The sequence below is a fragment of the Chlorocebus sabaeus genome, chromosome 25 (assembly GCF_047675955.1).
Source record: "Chlorocebus sabaeus isolate Y175 chromosome 25, mChlSab1.0.hap1, whole genome shotgun sequence".
NCBI classification, from domain to species: Eukaryota; Metazoa; Chordata; class Mammalia; order Primates; family Cercopithecidae; genus Chlorocebus; species Chlorocebus sabaeus.
This window is the reverse complement of record NC_132928.1, coordinates 21,367,599-21,390,503: the sequence shown is the minus strand read 5'-3', so window position 1 is coordinate 21,390,503 and position 22,905 is coordinate 21,367,599. Positions and strand designations below refer to the sequence as shown.

At 46.5% G+C, this 22,905-nt stretch overlaps 1 protein-coding gene across 1 annotated transcript in view; it reads right to left on the bottom strand.

The window, feature by feature from the left end:
• Positions 1-22,905, bottom strand: part of PLXNA2 (plexin A2) — a 222,350-nt gene that overhangs the window by 98,938 nt on the left and 100,507 nt on the right. Inside the window, exon 4 of the mRNA XM_007988604.3 lies at positions 21,706-21,840. Coding sequence (XP_007986795.2) covers positions 21,706-21,840 — 135 coding nt within the window. The remainder of the gene's footprint in view (positions 1-21,705; positions 21,841-22,905) is intronic.

Sequence of the window (22,905 nt, the reverse complement as noted above, 5' to 3'; positions counted from 1 at the left end):
GCCTTGATGCCCAAGTTCCTAGGGAAGTAGGGAGTTGAAATGTAGCTGGTGGGTCTCCCAGAGTTCTGGCCTGGCGGACCCAGAGATAGAATATTTTTAAGTACTATATATTGTGGACCCTCTTAAAATGTCTGTGAGGGGAGGTCAGAGGGTGCAGAGAGATGGGAATCACCTTTGGGTCTGAGAGTAGGCAAAGCTCCATGGAGGCAAGACTTGAAAAGGGGCAGGGTGAAAAGTGGCCTGGGCATGAAAACGCCATAAGCCAAAGCAGAGAGAATGAGATTTGGGTGTGCTCTGGGGACAGTGAAGGACACAATATGGGATGTCACCCATGTAGATTTCCTTTGTTACTCATTCCTTAGGAGTAGACACTTAATAACTGAAAAAGTAAAACAAATCTAAGCCTCCCTCAAGGATGAAGAGCCCAATGGAAGAATTTCTCTGTAAACCAATGCTTCTAGGAAGGAGATTTCCATCCCCAGGGAAACCTAAGTAAGGTCCACCATGACTGAGAGCTGGACTGAAGAATCCTCTCCGGCTCCGAGAATGTCTTAGGGGAGGGGGCCTGGTCAATCTCTATCCCTTTCCAGACTCCCTAAAACCTTCTTACCCCGGGAGGATTTATACAACAGGGAAGGTCAGATGTGAGGCAAGAATGGTCTCTGTGTTTTAGGAACAGATGGTTAGGTTTCCACTCAAGAATTCTCATGCTTCTGAAAAAAGAATACTGATATGGTTTGGCTCTGTGTCCCCACCCTTGAATTGTAATCAAGGGCAGGACCAGGTAGAGGTAATTGAATCATACGGGCAGTTTCCCTCATGCTGTTCTCATAATAATGAGTGGGTTCTCATGAGAACTGATGGTTTTATAAGCATCTGGCATTCCCCTTGCTGGCACTCATTCTCTCTCCTGCCGCCCCGTGAAGAGGTGCCTTCCAGCATGATTGTAAGTTTCCTGAGGCCTCCCCAGTCACGCGGAACTGTGAGTCAATTAAATCTCCTTTCTTTATAAATTACCCAGTCTAAAGCATTTCTTTGTAGCAGCATGAGAACAGACTAATACAAATACCATGAATGGTAGGCCCTGACACACACACATATGTACCCCATTGCTCCACAAACCCATACCCATACTCGCATACACACACTCATGAACACAAACACACATCCATACCACACGCTCACAGTGCACACCACCAATACAGTGACACCATGCATGAACTTCACACATGCTCACACCACAGCTCATATGGATACTCCACACACACATTCGTGTCCCACACAGTCATGGACAGGCAGGCCCACCACACTCATCTCCCCTCACACCCCCACCTGCACACAATTGTGAGAAGAAAAGAGCCATCAGGAGCTGTCTCCCTCTGGCTGGTAGTGAAAAAAGATTACGGCTGCCCAAGATTAAACAGGAGAGTTAAAAATGACAAACAGACTTCTAAACAGGATTAGAGTCTTAATGAAAACCATAATGAATGGAAGAGCCACACAGATATCACCCATAAACGGCCATAAATATCAGACCAACAGATGAGATCCTAGATACTGCAGTTTGGAACCCCATCAAATTACTTCTATTGTAATTCGTCAATAAATAACCAGGCCCAGCCTCATATTTAAGGTCCTATCATGCTTTGGAGAATAGGCTCCGAGGCCAGACAGACCCTGGTTTGCATTCTGTTTTTGCCTCTAACTGGCTGGGTTTTCTTAGCCATGTTAGTCTATTTCTTCATCTTTATCCATAAAAACTTCTTCATCTATAAAATGTGGATGATTATCTCCCTAATAGGAATGTTGTGAAGATTAAATTAAGTCCTGGACAGCTATAATAATAATTTATAATAATATTAACACTTTATTATGATGATGATTGTTAAATTTCACTATCTCTTGTTCCCTCTTCCACGCCCCTTCCAGCTTCCTAGGCTTAAGAAAGTTTCCTAGGGTTAAGGAAAGCCCACGAGATGCACCCATTGGATGGTGAGATCAGTAGGAAAATAAGGAAAAAAGGAGAAGGGAGATAGAAGGAATAGGAAAGAGTAGGAGAACACGGCAGTGGGAAGAAAACAGGGAGAAGGGAAGAGGAACAGAGAATAAGGATGGCAGAGCCCTCAGATGCACACATTGATGTCATCCATGGTGCAGTGTCCACTTCCTCTTTAGGTGGTGGTTGGCAGGAGAAGGAGAGGTGCTGGAGTAGCCATAAAATTAGGACATGATCTTCTCAAGATTTTTAATATAAGAGCTTTAATGAGATAATTCACCAACCTAGATTGCGCAATTCAATGGTGTTTTGAATATTCAGGAACTGTACAACCATTAGCGCAATCCATTTCAGAATACTTTCATCATCCCCCAGAAGAAACCTCATACCCATTAGTAGTCACTTCCATTCCCTCCTGTCTGCTCCAGTCCCAGGCAACACCAATCGACTTTCTGTCTGTAAGGATTCGCCTATTCTGGGCATTTCACAGCGATGGAATCATACGATACGTGATCCTTTGTAACTAGCTTCTTGACTTGGCATAATGTTTTCAAGGTTCATCCATATTGTAGCCTATATTAGTAACTTCCTAAATTTCTTAATTCAGAGCAAGAAGGTGAAAGAGCTTAATATCCTCCCACATAAGCAAGTATCATGATGGAAACTGTCCAACTGTTCACCCCAAGAAATCCCACTGATCCAGTTTAGTCATTAATATACAGACTTAAGAGATCAGGCAGCTGGATTATTTCATTTTTACCATCGGGGAAACCGAAGCACAGTGAAATGATATTTTTGAGTGTGGGCCTTTTGCACCCTCCATACACCTCTCATGAAAAAAAGAAAATGAAATAGCTCCAAGTGTAAGAGTCTCTTGTCTATGGTTTTTACGATTTAGATTTAATGTTAAGAGACAAATAAGGGCCTCTTGGTAGTCTGTCCGTAAGTCTCTCTCTTACCTCTTAAAAGTGACAATTCCCAGTTCGATTTTTACAATGTAAAAGAATGACTCTCCTCTAATGGTTATCTGTCATTGTTTGTGTTTAAAGTAATTTTATATGTTAAGACTGTAGCCTTAGGATACAGGAAAGCAGGAAGCAGTACCCCTGGGCCAAATGCAGTTCCTGAGGTTGGAGGAGCTTCTAATCTGGATTGAAAAGGATGCAGCTAGTTATTGGACTTAGAAAAACATAAACCACCTTTCTTCTATAACCGAAGGGAGATGTGTCCCTAAGGGAAGCTACTTGGAGAGTTATGGGAATGGCCAGGTATCTATTCCACATAGTTGACCCCAGAGAGAGAAACTATTTAAAGCCCAAGTTGTGTGTGCAGCTTCACTCTACACTGACGTCTACCAACATTACCCCATGGCCACTAGATGTTAGTCTAGGGCCACTGGTAAAGAAACTGAACTTCATAAAAAGTAGAACCAATCCAGTGGTTGTCAGACTAGAAAGCCAAGTACCACATGTTCTCACTTATAGGTGGGAGCTAAATGAAGGGAACTCATGAACACAAAGAAGGGAACAACAGACACTGGGGCCTACTTGAGGGTAGAGGGACGGAAGGGGGAGAGGAGCAGAAAAAGTAACTATTGGGTATTAGGCTTAGTACCTGGGTGATGAAATAATCTGTACAACAAATTCCCATGACCCGAGTTTACCTAAATAACAAACCTGCATATGTACCCCTGAACTTTAAATAAAAATTGTTTTAAAAAGTAGAACCGGGCCAGGCACGGTGGTCTGTCTGTAATCCCAGCACTTTGGGAGGCTGAAGCAGGCAGATCACCTGAGGTCAGGAGTTCAAGGCCAACCTGACCAAAATGGTGAAACCCCATCTCTACTAAAAATACAAAAATTAGCTGGGCATGGTGGCGGGCACCTGTAATCCCAGCTACTTGGGAGACTGAGGCAGGAGAATCCCTTGAACCCAGGAGGCAGAGGTTACAGTGAGGCGAGATCGTGTGACTGCTCTCCAGCCTGGGCAACAGCAGCAAAACTCTGACCAAAAAAAAAAAAAAAAAAAAAAAGAACCAGGGATATCCTATGTTTTAGGCAAGCCCAACTAAAGAGGGTTGAGAAAATAAATTTCCTATACATGTGAGGCCTTCTTTCTTTCCTATACATTCAAATATTGATTTAGATTGAATTATAGGGAGAGGAAATTATCCACAGCTAGGCCAAGCTGGTGTCACAGCGTCCTTAGTGGCCAGGCATGGTGGTAGTGGTATCAGCCACAGCTAGAGAATGAGGGCAGAAACTCAGAGAATGACGTAGAGCCATGGCATTCAGGTATAAACACTGGTCACTTTCTATTTAGGCTATTCAGTGACTAGTATCTCCAGTTTTCTCAATGGATACTGTGAAAGTCTCAGAACCAAATTTGTTAGACCCAAATTCACTTCAAACTGTAACAATAACTACACCAAATGGCCTTTTGTGTAGGGCCATATTTCATGAAATAATATAATGGTTTCCACTCTAAAAAGGTCAGGCATTGTTTATTAACGATGCCCAAGAATGTCATTAAATCTGGGAGGTGAGGATAGTAGGAACTAATACAATGCATTTGAAGTGATCTGTATAGCAGTGAAGGCTGGTCTGGGACCAGAGGAGCAGTTTGGACTTCCCATGGCTACTGCCCTGAAGTCCCCATGCTCTGTGAAGGGCCGTCATCCACTGCTCAGTGTCTCTCTTCATTCCACCTGCCATGGGGAGGCACTGGTCAGACTGACCCAGCCCTCAGATTCCTTCCTTCAGAATTTACCCCTTGGTTCATCCTTGGCAAACAAATAGGTGATCCCAGGTGAGGGAAATCGCATTCTGAGAAAAGCGAGGTGACGAGAATTTTCTCCATTAATCTGGGCATGCTCCAATTTGCACTAGGAGCATACATTTGCATGTTGAATTCCAGAAGCCCAATTCGAAGCATATTAGATAAAATAAAATTAATTCTTGTAATCCTCTGTGATCATATTCAAACCCAATATTCTCAGCTTGGCACACAGAACAGGTTTGCCTGCCCGCTTTCCTCTGTGCTTTTCTATTAAAATTATTTTCTCAAACACCTGATTGAGTTCTGGCTGCACAAATGGCCCTGGGAGGGGATGGGCTGCTTCCAGCCTGTGCCCGCTCCCCGAGTAGTTTAAAGCCTGACGGGGGAAGACACCACATAGATAGATCCGGACAGGCAGTTTTGCCGTAAGAGTTAGAGAAGTTCAGAGGACTGAATTCACTGCGATTGGGGTGGATTGAGATGGTTTTGAGTTCTGTTGCGGTCACAGGAGGAAAGACAACACGGAGATGGCAGCAGGCAGATATTCTGACCTTTGGACAAGTTCAAAACACCTGCATGCTCTTTAGCCTGTACTGCATCCCTTCCTTCCAGGGAGGCTGGCAACGAGAGAGACAGCACCTTAAGATGAGATGGTTAGCAGCTGAGCCCAGCAGGCCTCAGGGACTGAAAAAAGGTCTATGACCATGAATGATTGCTGGGTGAAACTCAAAGGGTGACAGCAGTGAACAGGAGGCTAGCTTACCCTAACTCTCTGCGAAATCTGTTAGACCCTGGGAGCAACCTTGGCCCCATGGGGTGGTTTGGTTCTTTCTGGCTCTCCCCCATGAGGAAACCACAGGCTTTTCCTGTGGTTCTGGAGGTATGGTCAGTTATTGAATATGTGGGCTTAGCTTGCTTGGGGGAATCAAATAGATTTCCTGCACACTAGTCTCTAGTGGTCCATGATCCAATGACTGACTGCCCAGTGCTACGAAGGCTTGTCTTGGAAAACTGAAGATCTTTTTAAAAAGATCTTCAATTTGTTTGTTGAATGTTTGCTGTGTTCTAGGCACTGTGCTCATGAAGCATCTCATTTAATCCTTGCAAGAACCTGATGGAGTAGATTCTAGCATTATTGACAGTTTTTCTAAGAGGAAACTGAAGGCTTAATGAGGATAGGTAACTTGGGGAAGGCTGATGCTTAGGAAGGGTAGCGCCAGGATTCCAGATGTGCCTAACACAGAGCCTATCCTCCCCACCATGCCATCCTGCCTCCCAACAGTAAGCAGGCAATTTGGAAGCACGTTCAGAGCCTATGGTATCCGCCTGCCTGCCCTGCCTTCCTGGAGCACAGGCTCTGCTCTCACTCTCTCTTTTACTACTCTCTTCACCTGCCTACCTCAGGAGCACTCCTGAAAGGAAGCACATAAGAAAGAGGCAGGCACACTGTGTCCTGGGCCCAGGGACAGGTGACCTTTCCAATTCAGCACCTTTATAAATCTTACCTAATGAAGTTAAGAGGAAAAAGGAATTAATGAATAAATGAAGGTTAAATCACTCCCTGCAGAAAATTGATGCTGACAGCAAGGGCCAAGAAGACAGCTTGGAAAGCAGGGAGCTGACTTGCACAAGAGGCTTTTAAAACTCCTTTCTCCAAATTTGAGGAAGGCATAAGGCTTCCCAATTCCAATACGGGCAATGAAAACTTTGGGAAGTCCAAGGAGATGGCCTGAAGAAAATGAAGTGAGAAAGCCATACTCTACCTTGGATGATTGTTTTTCCAGAAGCTGATTTGGGTATGAAACACATATGTGTGCAGGTACACACACACATACATACATACACACACTCCTTTTATTTACTCACAACCGGTAAACAAAAGGTCACTTTTATGCTGTATACACCATTAATTCCTGCAACCAATCCAGACATAGTTTGGGTCTGCCTGGCTCATTCCTGGCCTTCCAGGGACCAATGTGGTGTGTCTTCTTGTCAGCACACACTTGTTAGCCTCCTCTGTCTCCTTGTCACCACTACAATTGTCCCTATTCCCAACAGCCACCCTTCACTTCCTGAGGTGCACACCTCAGTCCAATTGGCTCAGAGGAGCTGCAGAGAAAGGCATGGCTGGGCCCAGGGAGAAAGAGAAAGAAAAGCAGAAATAGCTGCTGGCCATGGCCAGCCAGCCAGGCTGGGAGCTGATGTAGGGACTAGAAGAGGTTGAAGGGACATGGATGAAAAGAACCTGGTAAAGCTCAAAAAGTTGGATGAGGGCCCGAGAGAGTATGCTGCTGACTTACGGAGTAACTCCTAGGCAGCCACTCGCTAGCCTCAAGCTCAGTTTAGCTGCTCAGTAAAATGGGGTGGGAAGAAGAGGCCTGCAGGAGAGGATCTGCAGCAGAAATCCCCTCTGGTGGGAGCAGTGAGTAGGGAAGATCAGTAGCTCTGACTGCCCCTCCTGTCCGTGCCCACAGGTTTTTAGGAATCTGATCATGAAGACAGGGAGGCTCCGAGGGCCCAGCACAGCCTGCCTGTCCTGCAGCGTGAATCTGCCTGGGAGGCAGGGAACACACACTGGCTGATGGAGGGCTGGGAGAGCCGGGGGGAGCCTGAGGGGCAGGCAGAGAGTTCCGGAGCCAAGAGCTGACTAGATCAACCAGTAAATAAAAGGTCACAATGATTTTTCCAGGCACCCAGGGAGCAGCAGACAAGAGAGCTCAGCTGATGGTAGGAGCTGACAACTGGCAAATGAGCCTCCACAGTTATCTGTTTTCCTTCCTTATTCTTGTCTCATAAGACAGAGGCTAGAAATAGATGCAACTGGCAGATGACTTAAGGATGAAAAATGGGCAACATGTTAGTTGTGGGGGACTCCATGGTAGCGAAAGAGGGAGATTACCATGGAGGCAGCGAGAAACACAGGGCTTAGCTAGAGCCATGCCCGAGGGTTTGGCTCTCACTCTGTCCCAGGCATTGTATAGGGATTTCACTTTCTCAGCAGTCCTATCAGGTAGGTATTATTGTTATCCCTAGTTTACAGAAGACAAGACCGAGGCTTAGAGAGGATACACCAGGCCATATCAAAGAGTGATAGAGCCAAGATTTGAATACAGTTCTAATTGCCTCCCAAATGAGGCCTTACAGTAAACTAGAATGCCTCCTTTTCATAGATATTTTCCTTTGTTTCTTTTTTTCACCTCCTCTCTTTCTTCCTAAGCTCCAACAAGTGTTTCTTTTTTGGGGGTGGGGGCACGGAGTCTCGCTCTGTCCCCCGGGATGGAGTGCAGTGGAGCAATCTTGGCTCACTGCAAGCTCTGCCTCCTGGGTTCACACCATTCCCCTGCCTCAGCCTCCCGAGTAGCTGGGATTACAGGCGCCCGCCACCATGCTCGGCTAATTTTTTGTATTTTTAGTAGAGACAGCAGCTCACTGTGTTAGCCAGGATGGTCTCGATCTCCTGACCTCGTGATCCACCCGCCTCGGCCTCCCAAAGTGCTGGGATTACAGGCGTGAGCCACTGTGCCCAGCCCAAGTGTTTCTTGAGTACTACTAAGTACCAAACGCTGTGGTATCTCTTGGGGAGAGAGAAGCAGCGCAGACAGCAAGGTCCCTGCCTGTAATAAATGTTGCAGAAATGATACAATGAATGCCTGAAATGGGTGCACTACCTCATTTCCTTTATCCTCTTCCCATGAACCTGGGATGGGCAGAGGTCTTCCTTGCTGTACAGTCAGAGAAATGGCTGTCCTGAGGGGAGGGGATTGGCAAGGTCACAACAGGCTTTAGCACGGGAACTCTGCCAGAGCTAGCATCTTTTTTCTTGATGATGTTACTTAGATCCAGGGCATGTCCAGAGGACCTGCTGGTGAGCTTGCCACAGACAGCACCAGGGGCTGGGTGCATGATGGCTTCCTACCAATTCTATGTTGTAGCAGCCGGGGCTGGGGGAATCCCTCTTAGGAAAGGTGGGTGGATTGAGCCCACCTGAAGGCTGCTCGCCTGCATGCTGTAGAAATTCTGTGAGGATGGATGCCTCCTAATCCTTGCCTTCAGCTCTGCCAGTATCAAGTTTTGGGAAATATTCCTTGAATATACCAAACTCTGTCACACTTCCAAGCTTTCCTTAACTTGAACAATACTTCTTTGCTTTTTTATTCCACTGGGTGAGCCCCTCCCCTCTCACAATTCACCTAGAGCATAACCTCCTCCAGGAAGCCTTCCTTGACTCACAGGCTATACTGGGTGGCACCCTCTCCCGTAATCCCAGCACTCTGCATACCATACTGTAACTCACTACTTACTTGTCTGTTTTCCATATGTATGTGTGATAGTGCATAAGCTCTTTGCTGGGAGCACAGTAGGTCCTCAAAGGCTGTTTGATGAGCTATTTAATGGCTAAGTGGCTAGAACATTTTTTTAATCTCAGTTCATTTTTCCCCCTCCTGTTTTCCTTCTACCTGGCTCGCATCTCTTCCCACCTCTTTCTTGTAATTAAATATTAGTTGAGGGACAGAGGCTGAACCCAGACTGTTTGCTAAGCCACCAACAGCTGATTATACAGTCAGTCTTCTCTCTACCTGGTGGGAGTTTCAAACCTCAACCTGTTTGCAAAGTGGGGACCAATAATAACTGGGGGGAACAAGGTGAGGTGAGGGCGGTAACTTGAGGCACAGTGGCAAAGGCTCGGGGAACTTAACCACAAGGCATGCACTCTATGAAGTGGAGATTGCCGCTGAAATGCTGAGTCCCTGAGCTGGCCTGCTACAGAAAGATCAAAGGGCCAGCTGGAAATGCGGCCAAGCTGGGCTCTAAAAACAGCATAAAACTGGGAGGAGAAGGGCTCAAACACACATTTCCCCCAGCGGGTACATGCAATGGTATATGAAAGAGCCTAACACTAACATAGTGTAGACACTAACACTAACATGGTGTAGACACTATCACCCCCAGAACACACAGGAATGTTTGCTCTCATCTCACTCACCAACCCCACCAACTTCTGTTCTCACAAGCACATGCATACTCGAACCCAGGTCAGCCTCCAAGCGCTGTGCATGCAGCCTCCATTCCATACACATTCATGGCCAGAAAGAATGCACCCAATGTCATGGCCGCAAGGGGCATTCAAACACATTTTATCAATGGGGAAAAGGAGGCTCCGGTTGGCCTTGACTCAGATGCATGGTGAGGGACTCTTGATGACTGGCACAGGCAGACTCTTACCTACCACTCCCCGGCCACTGTCCCATCACCCCTCTGCCATCCTGCCACCTCCCTCCCACAATAAACTCCCTGGCAGTTCAAAGTTGGATTCCAAATTTTGTCCCTAGGATCAACCCCATTGAGAAACCTTATCTGACAGGCAGCATGTGCGAGTGGCTGGCCAGAACTCACAGGTGGTGAGAGAAAGCCCCCACATATTCCTGTAAATGAGTACAGCCGGTCACTTCTGGCTGAGGAGTTCAGAGGCCTTCCCTAAAGAAACCAACGATGGTGGTTATAGCTTCCCACCTCATGGGAACGCTGTGTTCACAAAGATCTCCCCGGATAAAAGGCCTGAGAGGGGCTGCCAGGCCTGAACCATTTGTGTGAGAAACCTGCTGGGGTGGAGACCAACACCTTTCCTCTCCCTCAGGGGCACCTAGGGCCCTGGCCCACATATACAGGGGCGCCTTGTCAAGTCCCGGCCACGGACCCCAGGACTTCCAATTGCTCTTATCTCTAGGGGTTCACTGACTTCCCCTTTGCCTCCGCCCCTCTCCCTGATGCATGGTGCCTCTCTTGACACCTCTGAACCTGTATCTTCACACCACAGTAACTGTCCTAGTCATCAGCGGAAGGAAATAACTGTTCATGACGGCTCCTCTGATGTTGCCATCTTTCGTGTTGATCAAAACAACAAAACGAATCAGACTCTCGGCATCTGATTGAAGCCTAATTGGAAATCCAAAGTGGCACTAAATGTTATGGTCTAAATAAAACACATTCAATTACTGAAACTCAACGCAGGGAGCACAAGGGAGCGCTCCTGGAAGGAGCCGAAAAGCAGGCTGCAGAGCTCTGGGGTGTCATTCCGGCCCCACCGCCTGTGTCTGGCTGGATAAGACTTAAGATGGCGAATAGAGGATGCTTTCTTGAGCCTGAGAACCTCTTACTTAGGGCCGGTGAATGAGCTGATATGAGTTTGCATGGTTCACACTAGAAATAGCACCAGAGAAGCTGAATCAGGGCTTCAATGCCTCCCATGTGTTCTGCAGCTGCCCTCCTTGCAAAGGTTTTTCCTTTGCCAGACCGACAAGCTTTGGATGGGGGTAGAAAAATATGCAGGGGAGTCATGATGTCTCCGTCTTGGGTCTCTGCATGGGCTCTCCTGGTGCTGGGGGAGGGCGAGCAGTGCAGGAGCTTTGCAGCCACACAGACAGGCTCTTCACTCCTGGCTCTGCCTCCTAAAAGTCATAGAAACACCTAGTTCAGATCCCTCAACATTGCTGCACCTGGCCTTCCTCATTTCCTAAATGGGGGAGATGATACCTGTCTTCCCAGGTTGTTGTGAGGAGGGGAGATCATGCTTGTGAGGCGCTTGGCCGGCTGCACAGGATAAACTCCACAGTAACTTCCTGGGGAGTGGCACTTTTTCTCCCTGCACTCTGACCACCTGCAGAGGCATTTCTTCTGTCTGTCCACTTAGGGCCTGGGGCAGTGCTTGCTTTCCTTTATTGGTTTTTTAAACAAAACAGTGCACTACTCCAATCTCCTTGAAGGTGTCAAGTGAGGAGTTACTGAGTCTGTGCTGGTCTCCTGGAGCCCAGAAAGCCGCCGCTGAACCCTTTTCCTAACTGGGAGCCGGGTGTGGGGAGAACAGGAGGGGAGGAGCCTTCTGCAGCCACAGGGCAGCCAGGGGGCGCTGTCTCAGGAAGCTGAAGAGGTGTGGATTTGGCTTCAGAGGTGTGGGGTGGAGTCCCAGCCCTGCTGTTGGACAGCTTGGTGGCCCTGGGCAAATTACTTAGTCAACTTGAATTTCAGTTTTGTTATCTGTTTAAAAAGGCAAGGACAATAATACTTATCTCATGGGACTGAGATCATGTTTGTAAACTAAAATAAGAAAAACATGGCAAAAATATTAGCTAGATTTCAACACAGCTTAAATAAGGTAGGGCTGAGAGGCAAGGCAGGGTGGTTAAGCTTTTTTTTAGGTGTGGCTGTTTGCAAAGCATGATCTGCAGGGCTTGGCTTGATGACGATGTATGGGGGCACAACCGTAAAAATATAATTACTACTACTACCATTTACTAAGCAAGTAGTATGTTCCTGGTACTTTTCAGAGTGCTTTTTATGCATTAATTAATTTAATTTAATCTTCAAACAGATGCCATAATTATGCCCATTTTACAGGTGAGGTAACTGAAGCACAGAAAGGTGAAGCAACTTGCCCAAGGTCACACGGCAGTAAGCGGTAGAGCCAGGACTTGAACCCAGGCTGGCTGCTCCCCATGGCTGTTAGGAAACTACTGATAGTCAATCATTGTCTGCTTCTCCACGTGCAGCTTGGTACACCCTTTCTTCTCCGGAGTCACTGCCCCCTCAGACCTCTCATCTCCTCTTTTGTAAAATAAAGGGCTGCTCTTCACTAGAGAATCTCGGGATAAACCAGCTGTGGATTCTTATGTTAGGTAGAGGGTGAGTCCCCTGAGTTACCCAATTATGGAGGGAACCAGGACAGGTCCCTTCCTGGTGGTATGCGTTTACATAAACACATTCTACAGCATTGCTCTGATGTACAAATAAATAACCATATCTTGTGATTTATCTATACATCATTGCGCCCCTCCAGAATTTGACCACCTTGAGGGCAGGGATTCTATTTTATTTTTTGCTATACAAAAACATACATGATAGTGCTACTGTTGCATTGAAAACAGCAGAAAGAAATCAAGAAGGTACTTATCTTTCTGGCAGCCCTATTTAGAAGGAGACTTTTGCTGGAATATTACTTAGAAAGACAGCCCTATCTATATCTACATATGCAAATGACTTGTCAGTGGACAGCTCTATGCATTATACATGGTCAACACTTAATGGTCTATTGAATGAATGAGTCTGCATATGCAAACAATATGCAAATCTTTCCCTATTTTAATTTGACCCTTCGGAACATCTTGAGGAACTCTCTTGGGCCTAGGTCGTTTTAATTTTGCTAATTAAAAGTTTTAAACACAGTCTGTTCGCTCTTGCCTGTGCTGAGGGAAACTGTTATCAAGTTGGGAAAGGATGCTGGACTAGACCAGGTTACTCAGGAGTTACCCTGATTCTTCTGGTAATTCAGATGATGACCTAGGCAAATGACTGTCCTCTTTGGAGGCATCAGTTTCCGCATATTTAAAAGAATGGGGGAGGGTAAGTTTCCTTCTGGTGAGACATAGTAACTTCCCATCTCCCGCTCATAGGAACATCATTCTGGGCAGTCAGTGTCAGCCTTCAGCAGTACCTATCTAGAAAGAAAACTTAAATCCCTCGTCAAGGATTAGAGAAAGAGTCTCCAACCCCCTGCCCATTTAGAGAAATGAGGTTTTTGGCACCACTTCTCCCAGCCTGGGCATTGTATTCAATCATTTCTTTCCAAACCAAAGGATTTCAAAATAAGAGGCTGGAGTTTTCTCTCTTAAATACAGCAAGCCGAGTGTCTGATTAATAGGGTGGGTTTGCATTGCCTTTCCCTCATGTGAAAATATTTATTTAAAAAAAATGCTCCGATGAGAATATTAATAGCCAGAGAATCAGCTCCCTGTCAGCTTCTTTGTTCCTTGACATTTGAAATGGGGGAAAGAAAGAGGAAAAAATCAAAACCCGGGTTTGAGGTGGTCATTGTTGCCTGCACCGGCAGCCCCAGGGGAGGCAGGATTCCATCCTTTTTTTTTGGGAAAGGCACTGATGTGAGCGCTCACCTCCTGGGCCACACTGGGGTCCTGCATCCTTAACCAGAAACACATGTGCATCAAAGGCTTGGATTGAAAGTGACACATTTTAAAACAAAAGTGCAGCAGCAATTCGCTTATCCTCACTTTCCTAATCCGCAAACTCTGTAATTCTCCTCAAAGTCCCTTAGGCTCAACTCTCCTCCCTGCCCCCTCACTTTCCCTCTTCCCCAGAGGCTCAGCCAAGGCCTCCCAGCCCAGGCAGAAGGGAGGTCTCCTGTTACTGAGACTTTGCCCGCCTTGTAAAAATATACCTTGGCATGCTCTGCCTGCGCCCTGGGAAGCCTTATCGCCTGGACTAAACAAATGTGCACAATCAAAATAATAGTCTGAGATGTCAAAATAAATGAGCTGGGGACATCTGGAAGCATGGCTCCCCACGTGTTTTCTTTCCCTTCTCCAAGGTCTTTACGTGCCTTAGGGACTTGACGTTCAGTAGCTTTGGCTACAGGTAGAACACTTACTGCCCCATGGATCACAATAGCACCTCTGAAAAGGATTCTTACTTTTGGCTCTAGATCCAGGTTAGTAGTTGACAGGGCCTCCTCCAAACTGAGGAAATCACAATTAGTTTTCTGGTGCAGCTGCTGGACGTTGGTGGATGGCATACTAAGGGTCTGGCCTGTCCTTCCATCTCTCCCCAGACACTGCGTAGGGTCTTCAAACAATGCAGAGAATTTCTTGGAGCGGGGGGTGGGGGGTCTCTGCTGCATTTAAGACCTTCAGGAAAGGGTGGCTTTACAATCTTTCCAAATAATTTTTGTTTCTGAAAACTCCAGGCTGACAGTCTCCTTGCCTCAACTCTCTTAAATTACGTTAAACAGATGTGGTTAAAAAGCCAGTTTCCTGTAATCCATGGGGATGAGGTCCCATTCACCTGCATACTGAAGGTGAGTCACTGAGAGGCCTGCTCTTGTGCAAGATGAGACAATATTGCCACAGGAAGACTGCCTGGAGAGCTATTTATAAGCAGCATACCCTTGATGGGGCAATTTCCAGGCAGTGTGATCCTGCTACTGATGGATTCCTGCAAACCCTTCCTGAAAGCATTTTCAGGGCCCATAGGCATTTGATAGACCTCACTTAGGAGTTACACAACCTTCAGCAAATCAACAGCAAGCTTTAAAGCTGTCTGTGCTTCCCCATATGTTTGACAAAATCAATCCAGCTCTGATGACTCCAGCTGGGCGTTGGGTGTTGCACAATGCTGATGGGATAGCTAAACAGGGTGCTCTCTGGGCCTCATCTTTCTCCTCTGGGGTCAGAATGGGTGCTCTCTACAGTCCTTACCAGCTCTGATGCTCTGTGATTCCATGACCTTGGTAGCCGGGGAATCATGTTCTTAATGTGTGCTCATGGGCCACACGCATGAGAATCACATGGGTGGTGGGCAGCAGAGGGAAGAGGCAGGTAGACTGATTATGTGACTGCCAAAGCCAAGTCACAAAAAGGCAATGCAATTTCTACCTTCTTGTAGGGAGTACTCACTCTTGGAGTCCTGAGCTGCCATGAGCAAGAATTCTGACTGTCTTGGGGGCCACCTGCTGTCAGGAAGCCCAACACACATGGCAGGGGCTTGTCTAAGGCACTAAGGTCAATAGTCCCAGCTGATCCCAGCTTCCACTTCCCAGACATGTAGGAGGAGAAGCTTCCAGATGATTCTAGCCCCTTGTCCTTCTAGTCAGCTCCAGCCATTCGTGTCATCCCAGCAGAGGCTGCAGATATTATAGAATACAGATGAGCCATCTTCGGTGCACCCTATCTGAATTCCTGACTTACACAGTCTTTGAGCATAATGACATGTTTTTTACAAATATCCCCAAATGTGGGGGTGGTTTGTTACAAAGCAATAAATAACCAGAACAGTGTGCCAACTACTAGCACAACTAGGACATTCGGAATTGGGGTCTGAATGTTCACTACCTGGAGAGGGACAGACCCATCTTTCACGATGAGCATGGGACTTTGTTACTTACCAGGAGAAACCAGAAATGAAAGGCCCCATAGGTATTCCCTTTCTGGCCCATTGTCCACGCATGCAGCCCCAGGCTCACAGGGTCCCCCTCCTCTCCACAGATGCCTGCTATCCTGGCCTTTGGGCCTCACACATCGGCCTGGGGCTGCCTGCCTGTGTATTGAGGGGAGCGGGACTGTTTAGTCTGCCCTGCACATTCCTGGATTTTTAAAATAAATACCAGATTATGAGAGACTTAGCCCAGTGCTGTCATTTGGCCGGGCCAGAGGCTTCTGAGGCAGTGCTTGGCAGGAAGCAGGAGGAATGGCAGTTGGAGGCCACTGCCTGAAACCGGGAATTCTGTGCCAGCCATAATTTGTGGTGGAGATGTTTCTAGCCCTTTCTGAAGTTCCAAAGAAGTTCTAAGAATAATACTAGTAATAATAATTACCACCACTTATTGAAAACACTATGTGTCAGACACGACACTAGGTGATTTATATACATTCTCTCAATCCTCACAACAATTGCATTAGGCCCATTACACAGATGAAAAAATTGAGGTTTAGAGAAGTTGAATAACATTATCAAAACCATGTACTTAGTAAGTGTCTGTGGAATGGAGGTTGGCCTGACTCCTATGGGCTGGCTCTTAACATCTATGCTATTTTGCCTCTCCAGGCCTTGAAATAAGAGAACAGAATCCTATGCCCCACCACCCACTCCAAACACACACACACCCATCACCATCCTTTCTGCTGTTCCCGAGGCCCTTTCCAGTCTTTACGGAGCCATTCTCCACTGTGACTCCCTTTTTCCATTTCACCCTTCGCTGGATCATTTTATGCCTCTATTCCCTCTGCTAATTCAAACTAATTAAAGTATAAAATAGAATAATTGCTTCCATCCCTATACTCTTTTCCCATCCACCCTGTGTATAGAGTTATACCCCTTTTCTGGGAGTGGCCAGCCTGACAAGTTGGGTGAAAACTGGGGCTATCAAGTTTCTTTTCATCTTGTTGCTTGGTTTTTCGCTTGGCTCATAGCCTGATTTTCCCTGGACTCGCTGTCTGACTTCCATTAGACACTGAGGATATGGTAGCAACTTGTATGCATGCCCATAACGTCTGCTGATTCACTGTCAGTGAAGCTGGGGCAGACTTTCTAGGAAAGAGCCAGGCATCCTCTCAGTGGAGCACCTGGGCAATTAACAGGATTGGGGAATCAGTTCCCAAATTTTCCCCTGGGACTGGCCAGTCTTAGATCTATTAACAGTACATTAACATTGACTTGTTAGGCAGTGACACTAACGACCCAACACTTACTAGTCCTATTTCTTAATTACATTTAATTAATTAATTGAGAATGAGAGAGAACACATGAGTGCTATATTGGATTGTTCTAGCTCTGTGGGGAGATGAAAACCTCTCTAGGCAGAACGTAAGACCAGAAACTTGGTTTTACTCTCACCATGTGTTCCACTGTCACGGCCCCAAGAATATGACATGTGTCATGTTTGGAGGAGGGGTGGGGGAACAGAGAGGCAAGGGTTGGGGGCAGAGTGGAAGACAGGTTGCCCAGAGATTTGTTTTAAAGTGAAATGATGAAAAACCCATTCCCATGATGTCTTAAAAGGTCTTAGGACTTTTAGAGAACTCGGAAGTCTTAAATTGCTGCCTCCAAGTAGGAATATAGACAGTCCCAGTTTACAATGATTCAACTTATGATTTTTTTACTTTACAGTGGTGTGAAAGCAATGCACATTTAATAGAAATTGTACTTCAAGTACCCATGCAACCACTCTCTCCTTCACCTTCAGTACAATCTCCAATTCATTAGATGAGATTTTCAACACTTAATTATAAAGTTGGCTTTGTGTTAGATGATTTTGCCCAACTGTAGGTGAAGGTAAGTGTTCCGAGCATGTTTAAGGTAGGCGAGGCTAAGCTATGATGCTTGGTAGGTTAGGTGTATTAAATATGTATTTGACTTACAATATTTTCAACCTACAGTGGCTTGACTGGGAGGCAACCCCATCGTAAGTTGAAGAGCATCTGTACATATCCATAACCAAACCAGCATTCCAGCTTTCTCTACAGTGTTCACTCTTCGGGAAAGATGCTCATATGAGCACACATGGTCTCATAAATCTCTCCTTAAGAACATTGTACTGACTGGGTGTGGTGGCACAGGCTTGTAATCCCAGGACTTTGGGAGGCTGAGGTGGACCTTTCGCTTGAGCGCAGGAGTTGAAGACCAGCCTGGGCAACATGGTGAAACCCCATCTCTATTTCTACAAAAATTTTTTAAATTGGCTGGGCATGGTGGTTCATGCCTGTAATCCCAGCACTTTGGGAGGCCAAGGCGAGTGGATCAATTGAGGTCAGGAGTTTGAGAGCAGCCTGGCCAACATGGCAAAACTTCATCTCTACTAAAAATACAAAAATTAGCCAGGTGTGGTGGCATGCACCTGTAATCCCAGCTACTCAGGAGGCTGAGGCAGGAGAATCACTTTAACCCGGGGGGCGGAGGTTGCAGTGAGCTGAGGTCACACCACTGCACTGCATCCTGGGTGACGGAACGATAATGAGACTCTGTCTCAAAAACAAAACAAAACAAAATTAAAGCTACTCGGGAGGCTGAGGCAGGAGAATGGCGTAAACCCGGGAGGCGGAGCTTGCAGTGACCTGAGATCCGGCCACTGCACTCCAGCCTGGGCGACTGAGCCAGACTCCATCTCAAAAAAAAAAAAAAAAAAAAATTAAAAATTGAAAAAGGGAACACTGTGCTTTTGGTTTAGTCTCAAGCCCATCTCTTGTGCTTTTGGTGTCATCTTCTGGAGAGAGACAGAGCAGAGTCCCAGTCCTAGGCCCTTAAACAAATTTCTGTAAGATCTGAAAGAGACTTTAGAGTTAGATTTATAATCTCCATCTTTAAAGATGAGGAAACTGAGACCCTGAGAATTTGAGGGCCCAGGTCACCCTTGAAGTCAGAGGTGGGGCCAGGCCTAGAACACAGATCTCCTGGCTTAGGCTGAGGATGACTGGCTGTGTCATGTCCCCCTGCCCCCTCCTCATCACACACCATCTTCATACTCCTAAGAAATGGGGTCATGAGGCATGAGAGTTAGAAGGGGCCATATAGAATGCGGCATGTGAGGCAGTATAAAAAGAAATTCCCCATTTGTTGTCTCAGTTGAGCCTCACACTGACCTTGTGTGAGAACACTGAGGTTAAGTGACTTGTGCAAGCCACTCAGATAGAGAATGGTGAAATGAAGTCCAAATCAGACCCGTGGACTTCAGAGACAAGCCTGTTATCTGATGCAACTCCTCTCAGCTATAAAAGAGGAGCTGAAGCTGTCAGAGGATTCTACTATCAGTGATAGCACAAGCTGGACTAGAACCCATGACATCTGGCTTCATTTTTACAGATTATTCTCCTGCCACACATTCGACTTCTTCCTTGAAGACACCTGAGCTGTCTGTGAGTACTTAACTCACAGCCAGCCTCAGACAGATGGGCCTCCTGAGCTGTTCTTGGCTTTCATCTTTGGACTCAGCCCCTGGTGAAGTCACCTGGCTACCTATTTCTACATAATTTACGGCTCTCCAGGTGACAGGTCTCAGAGCTCCACCACAAATCCCCCTTAGACTTTGCCTCCTAATCACAGCTCCATCTGGTACAGGGAGCTCCCCCTACTAATATCTCACTTGACCAGAGACAGCCCATGGCATGAAACGTAAGTTCTTCTTATCTCTGCTCATTGTGTCTGGCTACTGCTAAACCCCTCTGTTTGGTGCAGATTCTAACAAGAACTGGGTACCTGAAGCAGAAGGTGGGACAGAGGAGGGGTATTTACAGATAAGCTATGTGGACACTTGGTGTGGCCAGGCTGATGCTCTCAGAGATGGTGTCAGATAAGGATCTAGGAGGTGCCTATATTCTCTGAAACCCACTCATCCGCCTCCAGCCTTGACCCAGCCCCTCTTCTTTGGTTACATTTCGGATGGATTTTCAGAAAGCGTCTCATTGGATAAAAAGATATGCAGCTAAAATGTATGCCTTGGTACCTTCTTGGTCCCACTAAGGTCTCACTGGTCACTTCTTCTTTCCCACTTTGCTAGGCTCAGAGAATCTGAGAAAGCTCTTACCCAGAGCTACCTGCCTGGTCCTCTGCTACGCACAGTGCCTCTTAAAAATATTGCATAAAATATGCGTCTATTCAATTTCTGCCCATCGTTGTATCCACCCATATAGGTCATCATCTACCCATCTGTCCTTTTATCTGTATCTATTTCTGCATAAGTGCCTGGAATGGTGCTCACCAAATGTTAACATGGTGTTATATTTTGGGTAGTGAGATTTGGTGACCTGCTGCTGTTTTCTTTTCTGTATGCATTGCTTGAATTTGTATCACAAGCATCCACCATTTTTACTAAACAAATAATATTTTCCCTTAAAGAAGAACAGGATAAAAGAGCATGTATAGAATTCAATCTTATGTTATTGGGCTGTTTGAGTACCTGTCTCTCTCTTGTTAGATTGCAATCAACTTAAGGTAGTGACTAAGTCTCATTCATTTTGATGATTCCCAGCACTTTGTTCCCAATAAATATGTGCCCAGGAATAGTTCTTTTTAGGCCCACTGACTGTTTCATTGGAATGATAGGTCAGTGTTTATTTCCAAGACTGTCTTACCCACTCTAGGTTAGGCAGAGCTGTCTGCAGATCCACGAAATTCCCATCTGGACCTGTTTATACTTCAACTGCAGAGGCCACATGAAAGAAGGTGAAAAAGACAGGTGGATTCAAGAGGATCTGGGTGTAATTTGCATGCAATTATCATATGATTTACGTCATCTGTCCTCAAGAACTAATTTTCAAGTCAGAACTGCATCACTGCTTCCCTTAATGCTGTCGTGTGCACACTTGTCTCTTCCTTACTTCTTCTGCTCATCCCTCATCCCCTGATTCAGACTCCTTACATTCAAAAAGAAAGGAGGTAAGGAGAGCTCTGGAAAGGGTAAGTTTGATCAACTTGCAGAATTGGAACTCTTGCAGAATTCTCTGAGAATGACATGAGCTGGGAAGCAACTGGTGAAAGCTCTCCGGGCTTTCAGCTCTACCAAAGTCAGTGTCCTCAGCGGCTGGGACAGGCTGGCAATCCTTTCCCTCATTTCTTTGACTTTTATTTCACTTACCCTGTTAAGAAAAATGACAAGACCCCTGCTGCTGTTGAACAACTATTAACCCACTGACCGAGTGAATGGAATGTGCCAGGCTTGGCTAAGGTCTTTGCTTAGCTTTCTGGGTCTCTAACGATCCCATGAATCGCCTGCCTTCCCTGCTTCTCTTTCCCTTCACCATGGCTCTCTCTGCATTTGCCTTCTCTTTACTCACACATATTCACAGGAGATACAGTCTCTATCTATCCCAGAGGGTGGAAGACTTGCTCAGTTGTTTCCCTACAGAGGATGGAAGTCTATTTCTCAGGGCTGCCCACCTCCATAGGCCTGGTTTCAGCTTCCCAGAGCTGGCCAGCTTATACTCTGCACTAGTCTAAGACTCACGCCAAGATTTTTATTTCCTTCTGGGGCCCTATCTTGGGTCTGCCTCTCCCAGGAGTGGGCCCAGCCTGGAGGCCTGGATTATTTACACCTCTTTGGCTCCCTTGAGCTGCAGACTCTGTGGGCCTGAGAGCAGTAAATCTACCTCCTAATCACACCAAGCTGCTCTATGCAGTCTGGCCTATTCTTGCAGAGCTGTTCATCACTTGCTGAGACAGAGGCTGTGGCCTAGAGTGAAGCCTCCGGGAAGTGGCTGGCCCCCGGCTGCTTCTCTCTAGCTCCCTGCAAAAGCCTACCGAGACTCTGCCTCTCTCAGGACCCCTGTGCTGCAAGCCCAGAAGTCTCTCTTCTTGGACTGAACAGTTTCTGAACAAAGGTGACAGATTATCAGCAGTTTCTTGGAGTTTAGAAAGGAGAGATGGCTGTTAGCACTTACCTGTCTCTCAGACATGACGTACAGGTAGCGCTGATCAATGGAGAAGGCCATGTCCCGGAGGATGGGGCTTCCGTCCTTGAGCACAGAGACCATCTCGTACTGGACCCCACCATGGGGGGGACCATCGGCCCGAATCTGTATGAGAAACAAGGATGTCCTCAGCATCTGCCCTCAGTATCCCCTTGTGGGCTACCTGCCTCTGCCCAGAGCAGGTAGCTTACAGAAGACCATTGCTAGCCCCCAATCACTACTCCATAGACTGAAGTGCCACTTCTTTTAAATAGCCCAATTTCCACCAAAAGGAATCCTTTCCCAAGCAGTCTCAGTGTTCTGGGCCTGGGATTTCTGACAGTGGATTTATCTGTGTGTGCATATACACCCTTGGGAATGATTTTGAATATCCCTATGCAGTTATTCTTGTGTGCATGTACATCTATTTATAGCACTGTGTATTGTATGTGTGTGTAAGTGAGTGTGTGCTGATGCACACTCCTTCATGGTGGCTGGGGTGGGAAAGTCAACATCTGTTCACAGTATCTTAGCCTCAGACAAGTATGAAGGAATGGTGAACAATTTATATAAATCATCAAAAAGCTGTTCATTAAGAGATTAAAGAGTTTTGGATCCCATGAGGGTCTTTCAGCCCCCAAACATATGCCCTGACTGTCCACAAATCCACCCTGTGAGGTGTGGGGAGCCAGGAATCCTGGCTTAGCTTCTCCGAGCCCATCCTAGGAAAATAAGTCAGAAAGGACTGAGATGTCATCTAGTCCAGTGCTTCTCAGCCCTGGCTGCACATTAGAATCATCTGGGGAACCTTAAAAAATATGAATGCCAGGGCTACATCCATTAATCACAATCTCTGTGGGTGGGGCCCAGGCATCTTCTTTGACTTAAAAGCTCCCTGGGTGAATGTAATGAGCAGCCAGGGTCGAGGAGCAGCGAGACAGTCCTGCAGTTCTCACACTGGTATGTCCTCAGAATCACCTGGAGGGTTTGGTAGAATGTACTTCAAAGCCCACCCCCAGGATTTCTGACTCAGTGGGCATGAGGGCTGAGAATGTACATTTCTAATAAATTCCCCAGCTGATGCTGATGCTGTTATTATAAGGGTTTGAGAAGTACTATCTAGGCCTGTATACTGAATGCTGACCTCAAAGGAAAGAGGTCCCTAAGGTCATACAAAAAGTTGGTGGCAGG